Source organism: Budorcas taxicolor, chromosome 2 (genome assembly GCF_023091745.1).
Source record: "Budorcas taxicolor isolate Tak-1 chromosome 2, Takin1.1, whole genome shotgun sequence".
Taxonomy (NCBI): Eukaryota; Metazoa; Chordata; class Mammalia; order Artiodactyla; family Bovidae; genus Budorcas; species Budorcas taxicolor.
The window spans coordinates 61,452,742-61,465,658 of NC_068911.1; the positions used below are offsets into that span (position 1 = coordinate 61,452,742).

At 38.5% G+C, this 12,917-nt stretch overlaps 1 protein-coding gene and 1 non-coding gene across 3 annotated transcripts in view; one reads left to right on the forward strand and one right to left on the reverse strand.

Moving 5' to 3' along the window:
* The first annotated feature begins 244 nt into the window (after window positions 1-244).
* Window positions 245-12,917, forward strand: part of ZNF385B (zinc finger protein 385B) — a 352,923-nt gene continuing 340,250 nt past the window's right edge. For both annotated transcript variants that reach the window (XM_052655478.1, XM_052655486.1), the window contains exon 1: window positions 245-563. In XM_052655478.1, coding sequence (XP_052511438.1) covers window positions 245-563 — 319 coding nt within the window. The remainder of the gene's footprint in view (window positions 564-12,917) is intronic.
* Window positions 5,655-5,726, reverse strand: TRNAC-ACA (transfer RNA cysteine (anticodon ACA)). Its single transcript has one exon. It is a non-coding gene; the product is annotated as a tRNA-Cys (tRNA).

Here is a 12,917-nt window from a genome sequence, read left to right on the forward strand (position 1 = left end):
GGGCAAAAGAATTGAGAGGTGATGGGAGAAGGCGACAGGAAGGAGTGGAAAATGCTCCAGACAGAGGGAGCACATGTGCAAAGATCATGTCTGCTCAGGTAAGTACTTTGGGTGATTTTTTCCAAGCATGACTACTGAGTAGCTGGGAGACTTTAGCTTAAACCATACCATGAAAACTAATCATAATCATACTAGAAAATAAGAAGGCATATATTTTACAAGCATTTGTACTTTTTTTTAAGGTATGAAGTATTCCTTAAGCCCTGACAACTACTCTGAAGATGGAATTATGAATATGGCAACTTTTCTAAGGGGCTTTGAAGAAAAAGGGATAAAGAACGACAGGCCTGAGGACCAGCTGAGTAAAGAGAAAAAGAAAATTCTCTTCTCCTTCTGTGAGGTGTGCAACATCCAGCTAAACTCTGCAGCCCAGGCCCAGGTCCATTACAATGGCAAATCTCACCGCAAGCGAGTCAAGCAGCTGAGTGATGGACAGCCCTCATCCCCAGCCCAGGGCTCCGGGCCACCACCCCCAGCCAGCCCCAGTACCCACACCAGCACAGGTAGGTAGGGGCCTGGGGCTCCATTTCCTGCTGGGAGAAATGCTTCCGCTCTAGAAAACGAAGGATTTAGAGCATGGCTTATCTTTCACCTTAAAACTACTGCCACAGTGTATATTCTTCTTCCTACAGGTAAAATGCAAGAGCTGTTTGTTACTTCACACACACACACACATATACACACGTACACACAATTTGTATGTTGGATTGTAGGCTTAATTCTATATCTCCATAGCATGCAATCATTCCTTGACTTATTTTGAAATGTGTTTCAGATGAATGGTGATGTCCATTTTTTCTCCTTTCTGCAAAATGAGGCTTTTTTTCATCTCCTTCCTCTGCTTCCCATTGAGTAGCATACTATTAGATTGTATATAAAAAGCTCCAGCTTTATTTATAACACCCTGTGATGCAGGAAAGGAGCATTCCTCTTGTGTGCTACAAGCCTTATATTCTTTTTGGGAGTTGGCAGCAGCATGCCGGCCGTGTTCTAACAACGGGAACAGGCATTGCCAAAACCAACAAGGCTTACCTCTGAGGTCCAGCGCCGCGGCAAGCTCTTTCCCTGCCTCTTGCCTCTCACCCTTTCCTGTGGGCTGGGCAGAAGTGGAGGCTTAGGGATTTTCTCATTCCTGAAACGGCCCAGATTTCTTCACAATCTTACAAATCCTTTATCCTCGGGCAAGGCTGCCTCTTCCCCATTGCTGGTCTTTGGGTAACCTCATCTGTGACATACCTAAAGAAAATGTGAAGTGTACTATTTTCCATGGTGAAGATTTCTACAGAAAGTAGGTATCTTCCACAGGTTTACCTGGGAGGCCAGAATAATCCTCCTCCTAAGAGTGGGAGAAAACTCCAAATTCTTCTCCAGCAAGTGTTTGCTTTGGTAATGAGGCTTCAACTTGAAGAGATGTGTTGGGGTACAGCCCTTTGTTGGAATTTCACTTGGTGCTGTTACATACTGCTTGATTTCATGAAGTTATATCATGATCCATATTGAGCTCCAGCAAAAAGGGCTTGTGTGTGTTTGCTGTAATCAGTTTTGTATTTCTAGCTAAACCTAACTTCTGTCTACCCAGTATATGATTTAATTTCATTATTTTCCTCAGCCAATATTTATCATATTGTGAAAGAACTTATAGGAACTTACAGGATTTACTTATAGGAACTTACAGGATTACACATTTATTATAATGTGCTGTGCTTAGTTGCTCAGTCATGTCTGACTCTTTGTGACCCCCATGGACTGTAGCCCACCAGGCTCCTCTGTCCATGGGGATTCTCCAGGCAAGAATATTAGAGTGGGTTGCCATGCCCTCCTCCAGGGGATCTTTTCAACCCAGGGATCAAACCCAGGTCTCCCGTACTGCAGGTGGAACCTTTACCATCTGAGCCACCAGGGAAGCCCTTTGTTATAATTGAGAAAGATTACTTTTCTGTTTTCTATTTACTTATTATGATGATAATTTTTATAAATATTTGCAGATGCATTAGTGTGTCTGTATTTACATATTAAAAATAATAGTTGGTATTGTTGAAGCTGAAACTCCAATACTTTGGCCACCTGATGAGAAGAGCTGACTCATTTGAAAAGACCCTGATGCTGGGAAAGATTGGGGGCAGGAGGAGAAGGGGACGACAGAGGATGAGATGGTTGGATGGCATCACCGACTCAACAGACATGAGTTTGAGTAAACTCCAGGAGTTGGTGATGGACAAGGAGGCCTGGCGTGCTGCGGTTCATGGGGCAAAGAGTTGGACATGACTGAGCAACTGAACTGAGCTGAACTGAGGGTGAATACTGATGAGTCTCTTGTATCTAAATCAGAGGGTAAATAACCCTGAATCCAATATCTATGTTAACCTGTGGTTTCTAAAAGAAGTACTATTAGTAAGTAACATTCATGGAACATTTTCTGTGGAGTATATTTTGTCCCTAAAATAAGAACCTTATAGGAATTTTCTCATTTAATCTTCTCATGAACCCTGAGGTAGGTACTAAGATTATTCCTAATTTATAGAATAGGAACAGAGGTGCAGAGATAAAGTTTATTCAGGTTTTTACAGCATGGAAATGGCAGATCAGAGTTCCAACCATATTTAAGAAATAGTGAGGCCATAATTCTTCAGCACTACTTTGCTGCTGTCTTTTACTGTGTGATAAACTCAGATTAAATTCAGACCCATGTGCTGTAATATATATGTGGTCACAAATGGTTACTATCATGGTAAACTACCTCTCTCTAATGGGCTTTGAAAACAGATATTTAAAGCTCCAATTCATGAATTTTTCCATCTTTCTCTCATGCTAATGAAATTATCCAGCTGATATAAAATACATTTAGTTAAGACATATACAGAATATTATGGATAATATTCTATAAATAAAGCATAGCTCATTATCTAGTATAACACAGTATATTAATATATAGTAAAATGGGTGAGAAAATGAGATAGCTTTTCAAGTTTTACATTAGGCAGAAAGGAGCGTTTTCATTTACTGATAACATAGTCAGTGATTCAGAAGACTTGGGTTTAGCATGTGATGAAGGCAAGTCACTTAACATCTGAAATTGGTTAGCATTAATCCTCCCATCTGAAAAAAACTGAGGATAATAATGTCTTCTCTTTGAAATAGAAATTGGACATAGATGTATGTACAAAGATGATTATGACGATCTATAATTTGAAAATACAAACTGTATCCTGAATGTCCAATAGAAGAAAGGTTAAATACATATTATTACATTGTAAGATGATTGATAGAAGCCATAGTCATTAAAAGTCATATTTAATATAACCCAGTGAAAGGGGAGACTGCCCATGGTCTCATGCCAAGGGAAACAACAGGCCCTAGAGGGGAATATATCTTAGTGCCACTGTGTGGGCATGTGCACGTTATCGTTGAGTCTAAACTCAGTGAAGAGCAAGCCTGGCATGGTTTGATTTATTTCCAGGCCCTTTCCTCAGTTTTGACCAATTGCCTATCTATTCCCCCCTGGAATTATGGAGGTGTGGGGGAGGTGGCCTTGCCCTACAGCCTTGACAAAGTTGTGGGCCATTCTTGGTGGATGCGTGCATGCATACGTAGTTGCTCAGTCGTGTCTGACTCTTTGTGACCACCTGGACTGCAGCCCTCCAGGCTACTCATCTAGGTAATTGCTATTCTGGTTGTGGGTCACAGTTACTCCTAACAGAGCCTGTGGATGAAGAGTTCCCTTCGGTCCCATAGACACGGGGAGTCCCTGAGATTTAGCTGTATCTTCCAGCTTACCTTAAGTTGGTAGCAAGACTCTATCCCCCCACTGTATGTGCCTCTTTTTCCCACAGAGTTATCCCTGGCAAGGTTGTGTCCTCCTCTCTCATCTGTGTGCCAGTTCTTAGGGCTTGAGGTCATGTGCAGAATCCACCTGACAACTAACATTCTTCTTGAAAACCTAGAGCTACTGGGGCCCAGGCAGGTAGAGGTGGAGTAGCTGGAGCTGGGGGGCTTCCCTCCACCTTTCTCTTACCTGCTCAGGTAGCACAGGGGAGGCTGGCAAGTCCACTGACAAATCAGGTACTTCATCAGGGAACAAAATGCCAGGCTCCCCTTTGTGCTCATCACTTGGCTTTAGGGACTTACACTTATCCCTCAAAAAGAAAAGATATACAGGAGTCCTAATCCCCAGTACTTCAGGATGTGACCTTATCTGGAGATAGAAATCTTTACAAAGGAAATTAAATTAAAACAAGGTCATTAGTGTTGACTCTAATCTAGTATGATCGGTGTCCTTATAAAAAGGGGAAATCTGGGTTGAACGACAGGTGCATACATAGGGAAGATGATGTGAAAACACAGGGGGAAGGGAATCATCTTCACACTGAGGAGAGAGGCCTGGAACCAGCCCTTCCGTCAGCAAGAACCCATCCCTCAGTACCTTCATTTTGGACTCCTGGCCTCCAGAACTGTGAGATGATAAATCTGTATTGGTAAGCCACCCAGTCTGTGGTACTTTGTTTAAACAGCCTGAGCAGATTAACACGGGGAGGAAAACAGAAGCATGTCTCCTCCCCAGAGGAGAGTTGTAGACATAGCCTTCCAACAACTGGTAACTTCAGAGGGAACTTCCCCTTCTCTCTGTCAGTCTTGTTATGCTTTTGGGGTTGGCAGGTTAGGTGTGGGGTGCACAGGGTGGCTAGTTGGGACTTGAGCCATTTTTCTGAATAAGAGGTGACTGATCCTCCACCACTGGCAGTTCTTTCACTAAATTTAGAATTTAGTATGTTCCTTTTGGAAGAATAGGAAGATGCTTAGAGTGTACCTAAAACTATTTTAGAATACTCTGGGCTACAGAAGGAAGAATTAGAGGGGAAGCAAAAAGAGCTTAAATAACTTTGTCTGTGTGAGAAGGATCCCTACGCCTTTCCCCTTCCAGAACCAAGGAGAGGTGGAAATAACAGAGAACCACAGATAACTCTTGGTTTTGGACAAAATAGTTGCAGGCTTCTATCCCTCCAGTCGTCCACAAAGACTCGTGTTCCTGGTCCCTAGCAAGGTGAGCAGATGGACCTGAAGCAGTCTTCTGACTGCCTGTGAGCTTAGTGAGCCCAGAGGCTGCTGGATGAGCCTGGGAACCATAGAGGAGCTCCTGGGAGGAGCAAGGAAGCAGCTTTTCCAGTGTCTGGGATTGGAGCAGTGGCCGTGCAATGTTTCCCGTGTGCCATGAGCAAAGTGCAGGCCTACCTGAAGGTCCCTCATAGTTGTTAACCAGGGAACACCCTCACAGTGCCAGAAGATAAATACCAGACAGAAAGCAAAATCTCTCAGCAGATGCCTGTGTGCAGAAGTGACAACCAGGCCATAAACTCTCCTATCTGAGCCTTGGCACTACGTAATCCTATAAGCACCCTCTGTTCCTGACTCCAAATCTAGATGGAACTCCCAGGAAAGAGGTACCCCATACTGCCTGAGAGTCAGTTTTTGTTACCACATGTGATAAGTTTTGTAAGAAAGTGAAAACACCATGGACTGTAGCCTACCAGGCTCCTCCGTCCATGGGATTGTCCAGGCAAGAGTAATGGAGTGGGGTGCCATTTCCTTCTCCAAGGATCTTCCCAACCCAGGGATCGAACCTGGGTCTCCTGCATTGTAGGCAGACGCTTTACCATCTGAGCCACCAGGGAATTTATCATTAGCAGGTTTACCTTTAAAGGTTGACCAAAGGAAGTTTTTCAAATAGAAAGGACATGGTAAAAGAATACACCTTAGAGCTTCAGGAAGGAAGAAATGATTGAAAAAGCAGAAATAAACATTGTAAAGCAATTATACTTCAATAAAAATTAAACAGAGAAAAAGCAAAAATATAGGTGCATACAATAACTGTGTCAGTAAGGGTTCTCCAGCGGAGAAGGCACTTGGCACCCCACTCCAGTACACTTGCCTGGAAAATCCCATGGGCAGAGGAGCCTGGTAGGCTGGAGTCCATGAGGTCGCTAAGAGTCGGACACGACTGAGCGACTTCACTTTCACTTTTCACTTTCATGCATTGGAGAAGGAAATGGCAACACACTCCAGTGTTCTTGCCTGGAGAATCCCAGGGACGGGGGAGCCCAGTGGGCTGCCGTCTATGGGGTCGCACAGAATCGGACACGACTGAAGAGACTTAGCAGCAGCAGCAGCAGCAAGGGTTCTCCAGAGAAGCAGAATCAATAGGATGTGTGTGTGTCTGTGTAAGAATACTTATTAAAAGAATTGGCTCAAGTGATCATGGAGGCTGACAAGTCCCAAGATCCGCAATCAAAAAGCAAGAGACCCAAGAGGTCTGATGGTGTAGTTCCAGTCCCAAAACTGGCAGGCTTGAGATCAGAAAAAACTGCTGTTTCAGTTTAAATTGGAAGACAAGAAAAAATTGATAGCCCAGGTTGAAGGCAGTCAGGCAGGAGGATTCCCTCTTACTCAGGGGACGGTCAGCCTTTTGTCCTATTCAGGCCTACAACTGACTGGATGAGACCCATGCATAAAGAAGGAGGAATTTGTTTTACTCAGTCTGTAAATTCAAATGTGAAATTCAACATGAATTGTAGTAATATTATTTTAGATCTGTCTCCTAGAGTAATGGAAATAAAAACAAAAATAAACAAATGGGACCTAATTAAACTTTTGCATAGCAAATAAAACCATAAATAAAATGAAAAGACAACCTACAGAATGGGTTGCAAATGATGTGACTGATAAGGGATTAATTTCCAAAATATGTAAATAGCTCATACAGCTCAATTAAAAAAACAAAACAAAAACAAATAACCCAGTCAAAACATGGGCAGAAGACCTAAATAGACATTTCTTAAAGAAAACATACAGATGACCAAAAGACACATGAAGAGATGCTAAACCTCACTGATTATTAGAGAAATGTCAATCAAAGCTACCTCACACCAGTCAGGATGGCCATCATCAAAAAGTTTGCAAATAATAAATACCGGAGAAGATGTGGAGAGAAAGGAACCCTCTTATACTGTTAGTGGAAATGTGAATTAGTACAACTATGATGGAGAACATTATGGAGGTTCTTTAAAAAAACTAAAAACAAAGCTACCGTATGATACTGCAGTCTCACTCATGGACATATATCTGGAGAAAACCATAATTTGAAAAGATACATGCACCTCAGTGTTCATTGCAGCATTGTTTATAGCAGCCAAGACATGGAAGCAATCTAAAAGTTTCAGGTAATTGTGCTGTTACATGATACCTGAAATTTACATAATATTAAACATGTAATGTTTTATCATGATTACATGATATTATAATCAGCTATACTTTATTAAAATTTAAAGATTATATTCAGTACAGCCTTAATTTTAAAGTAACTGATTCTTTAAAAAATATATAGTTAGCTTCAAGCTTCTTGTGTTTATTTCTTCAATATTTTGAGATCACCTTAACTTTTTTAGACAAAAGGAAGTCCTAGAGAACTACTTTCACATTTTTTTCATACTTCTAGGTCTTTCCATAAGTTCCCAAAAGGAATCCATTGGATAAATCTGTCTAATTCCATGGTTTGTTTTTTTTTTTAATTTGGGGAATTATTTTTTTCTAAGCTACTCCCTATGTTCTCTTTTCTCTGCTTAAAATTAATGCAAATGTGGGCTTGTTTAATAATCCTTCAGAATTCATCAATCAATAGATTTGTGGGTAGTATATTTTACTGATGGAATCATGATGGAGTTGGTTAGATATAGGATTATAAAATCATTTATATAACAAATCAATAAGAATTTATACAGTTACATATGCATACACATATGAGTCTATATATGTTCATCCTAACTAAAGACATTCCTATAATGAAAATTTCTTACTTGTTAGCTTTTTCCAACATATTTCCTAAGCCCTCTTTACTACTTTAACTGTGATTCCTCTGTCATCATGGTAAACACTAACTGCACAATGCAAGGGAGTACAATCTGTTACGCAAGTTCGTTCATGTAATTCTTGTTCAGAAAGTTTCAATGTCCTTCATTGCTTTCAGAATAAAGTCTACATCTTAGCTAACACACAATGTGAAATTCATCCAAAGACAAACTCACAGAAACACCCAGAATAATGTTTGACCAAATATCTGGGCATACTGTGACCCAGTCACATAAAATTAATCCTCACATTATTGTTTTCCTCATAAGCTTCTTTTTTTTTTTAATTTTTGTTTTTACTTTACAAGCTTCTTAAATCATGTTTGATGACTGAAACAAAACTTATGATGCTCAATAAATTAATAATTAAAAGTGGGTAAGTTAAAGGAGCCTAATGGAAGTAAAGTTTCTATACTTTCATTTGATTAGTTAAATGGTGATACTGGTAGATTGTCAGGTATTAATTACAGGTATTAAAATACCCATAAAGGAAATGGTAACCCACTCCAGTACTCTTGCCTGGAGAGTCCCATGGAGGGAAGAGCCTGGTAGGCTACAGCCCATGGGATTGCAAAGAGTCAGACACGACTGAGCGTCTTCACTTTCACTTTCACTTTATACTTGAGATGGGTTGTAAAATAATCAAGCACTATGAAAATTTTAGAAAGCAATACAGTCAGAATATAAATAAATTAAGGTAGAGTTCTAAAAATGTTCAAATAACCCATAGTATGACCAAAAAAAAAAAAAAAAACCATAAATGAGAACCAGAGGACATAAATAGAAAACAAATAATAAAATATCAGACTTTGCACTAACATATGAATAATAACTTTAAATGTAAGTGGCCCAAATATACCAGTCAAAAGACAGAGAGCTTCAGAACAAATTAAAATAAAAAAGTTACCCAGCTATATGCTGCTACAAGAAACTCATTTTACAGCCAATGATGTAAGTAGGCTGAAAGTAAAAGAATGGAGAAGAATATGCCATGCAAAGAGTAATTTTAAAAGGCAGAATTACCTATATTAATATGTGATAAGGTAGACTTTAGAGCAAAGAAGATTACTAGCCACAAAGGTAGACATTACATGGTGATAAAAGGCTCAATCTGCTAGGAAGATATAATGATTCTAAATGTTCATATACCAAACAAAAGTTTCAAAGATACTTGAAACAAAAACTTATAGAGCTGAAAGAAGAAATACATATATCCTCAATTGAAGACTTTAACACCTCGCTCTCAACAACTGATAGAATTACTAGAGAGAAAATCATCAAGGGTATACAAGATCTGAACAACTCGACCAACCAACAGCATTTAATTTATATAGCACTTTACCCAACAATAGTAGAATACATTTTTTTATCTCAAATGCCCAGGGAATATTCACCAAGAGACACCATATTCTGGGCCATAAGACAAACCTTAACATATTGAAAAGAATTGTAATTATGAACAGTATGTTCCCTGACGATAATGAAATTAAACTGGAAATCTATAATAGAAAACCAACAGGAAAATTAAACAACATATTTCTTAAGTAATTCATGAGTGAAAGAATAAGATCCAAAGGAAATAAAATTATTTAAAATATTTTAAAATAATTTTAAAATAATAAAAATTTTTGAAAATGAAAAACATTTTTAAATATCAAAAATATTAGGATGTTAATAAAATAGCATTGAGAGGGAAATTTATAGCACTCAATGCTTATTTTAGAAAATGAGAGAAGGTCTCCAATAAGTAAGCCCCTATTGTAAGGAACTAGAAAAGAAGAGAAATGATATCCCAAAGCAAGTAGAAAGAAATGATAAAAATCAAGAGCAGAAACCTCTGAAGTGAAAATAAGAAAGCATCAGAGAAAAATCAATAAAACAAAAAATTGGCTCTTTGAAAAAGATCAATGAGGTTTACAAGCCTCTACTAAGACTGACAAAAATGAAAAAGAAGACACAGAATAGATGATATTACTACAAAATCTGCAGCTGTAGGATTCATAATTACAAAGCTCCTCAAAGGAAAGTTCTAGATACACATGGTTTTACTGGAAAATCATACCAAAATCATACCTCTAAATAAACACCAATTATGCACAGTTTCTTTCAGAAAATAGAAGAGGAATAAACACTTTCCAATTTATTTTATGAGCAGAATTACCCTGATATCAAAACCAGACAAATAAAATATAAAAAAAGAAAACTACAGACTAGTATCTCTCATGAACTTAGACTAAAAAATTCTCAACAAAATATAAACAGACTGAATCTGTCAATGCAGAAATATAACTGTTTACCATAACCAAGTGAGATTTATTCTAGATATGCATGACTGGTTCAACATTCGAAACTCAACAAATATGAAATGCCATATCAACAGCTAAATAAGAAAACCATGTGGTTATATTGATTGTTGCAGTAAAAGCATTTGAGAAAACCCAACACTCATTTTTGATAAAAACTCTCAGCAAGTTAAGAACAGAGGGGAATTGCCTCAATTTAATAAAGAACATTTACAAAAAGTCTCAGCTAACATCATTTTTATGGTGAAAGATGTCTTTTTTCCCTGAGATCAAGAGCAAGGTAATGATGTCCAATTACCCTTTTCTTATTCAGCATAGTACCTGAAATTCTGGGCACCAGAGTAAGGCAAGAAAAACCTGACTTTCTATCGTTGTGCTAAACTAAGTGACGACAGTGTATTGAATAGCTTGGTCATTTCCTAATAAATTAAGGTTATGAAACATTCACTGCTTGACAGGACTGTCCTCTTACACAGAAATGAAAGAGATTTTTGACTATCCATGAATAGTGTCTGGTGCCATCCTGACATGTTCAGTATAAGAAAGCAATTTTTTTGTGTGTATTATGTATTTTTGTATTTTGTATTATGTATTTCTTTGTATTATTTAACTGATACGTATGTTCCCCAATCTATAGAATGCCAATATAAAAGTCAGTTCTTGGTTGAAAATAAATAAATAAATAAATAAAAGGCATACAGATTGGAAAGGAAGAAATAAAATTTTCTCTCTTTGCAGATGACATGATGGTCTATATATAAATCCCAAAGATTCTATGAAAGTTTACATGATAGACAACTAGTAAAAACCAGTTGCATGTCTTTGTATATCACTAAAAATGAACATATAAAAACTTAAAAGTACAGTATCATTTATGATCACCCCCAAATAAAATATCAGTACTTAGATAGATACTTTAAAAAAACATGTACAGAATCCATGTGCTGGAAATCACAAAATATTAGGAAAAGAAATCAAAGACCTAAATGAGTAGAGAAATATACCATATTCATGAATTGGAAAACTCACCATAGTTAAAATGGCAGTTCTCCCTAAGTTGTTCTATATGTTTCATGCAATTTCTATCAGAACCCAGCAGGATTTATTGTAGACACAGGAGAGCTTAACCTAAAATAATATAGCAAAGCACAGCTGTACAGCTAAAACCATCTTGACAAAGAAATAAAGTAGGAAAAAATCTCTGTCCAGTATCAAGGCTTACTATATAGCTGAAGTCATCAAAAGAGTGGTGGAGTTTTTTGGTTGTTTGCTTTGTTTTGTGGAGGAATAGGGTCTTTCCTGGCGGCTCAGATGGTAAAGAATATGCCTATGATGCAGGAGACCCAGGTTCGATCCCTGGGTCGGGAAGTTCCCCTGGAGAAGAAGGTGACAGTGCACGCCAGTATTCTTGCCTGGAGAATTCCCAGGACAGAGGAGCCTGGTGGGCTGCAGTCCAGGCGGTTGCAGAGAGTCGGACAGAACTGAGCAACTAAGACATACACGTACTGTGGAGTTATAGACATGTAGATCAATGGAAAAAACAAACAAACTACAGAACCCAGAACTGTAGATCCACACAGATATGCTCAATTGACTCTTGACAGTTCAAAATCAATTCAGTGAAGGAAAAATAGTCTTTTCAACAAATGGATGCTGGAGCAATAGCCCAGCTATAAGCAAAACAAAAACAACTCCTGAGACAGACGTTTACACCATATATAAAAATTAACCAAAATGGATCCTAGATTTAAAGCAAAGCATAAAAATGTCAAAACTTTTAGAGAAAAAAAATGGAAGAAATTCTCTGGGACCTAGGGTTAGTCAAAGAGTTGTGACTTGACACCAAAAGCAAGATCCAAAAAAGGGAAATTGATAAATTAGACTTCATTCAGAATTAAGAACTTTTGCTTGGTAAAATACCATGGGAAGATAGTGAAAATATAAGCTACAGATGGTAGAAAATATTCGCAAACTGCGTATCCAACAAAGGATCGAGTCACATGAGGAACTCTCAAAACACAACAGTGGGGGGAGAAAAAGGGCAATCCAGTATGAAAATGGGCAAAAGACAGGAAGACAAATTTCACTGAAGATTAACAGATAGAAATAAGAGCATGAAAAGCTGTTCAACAGCGTTCGTCATCAAGGGAAGTGTGAAAATAAAACTAGTAGATGAATAATAAACTATTGATACTTGTAACAACTTGGATGAATCTCTAGGGAATTACACTAGTGAAAAAAATCAATCGCACACATTTATCAATACATACAATGAATGCGTTTATTTGTATAACATTCTTGACATGACAAAAGTTTAAAGGATAATTAATGCTTCCTGAGTGTTATGGCTTCCCTTCCCTGATGGAGGGAAATGGGTATGATTATAAAAGGTCAACATGAGGGATCCTGTGGTGGTGGATTCAGGAATCTACCCAGGTGACAGACACACACATACACATGAATACACATTGTTGTTGCTTAGTCCCTCAGCCATGTCTGACTCTTTGCAGCACGCCTGGCCTCCTTGTCCTTTACCATCTCCCGGAGCTTGCTCAGACTCGTGTCTATTGAGTCGGTGATGCCTTCCAACTCTCTTGCCCTCTGTCGTCCCCTTCTGCCTTCCATCTTTCCCAGCATCAGGGTCTTTTCCAATGAGTCA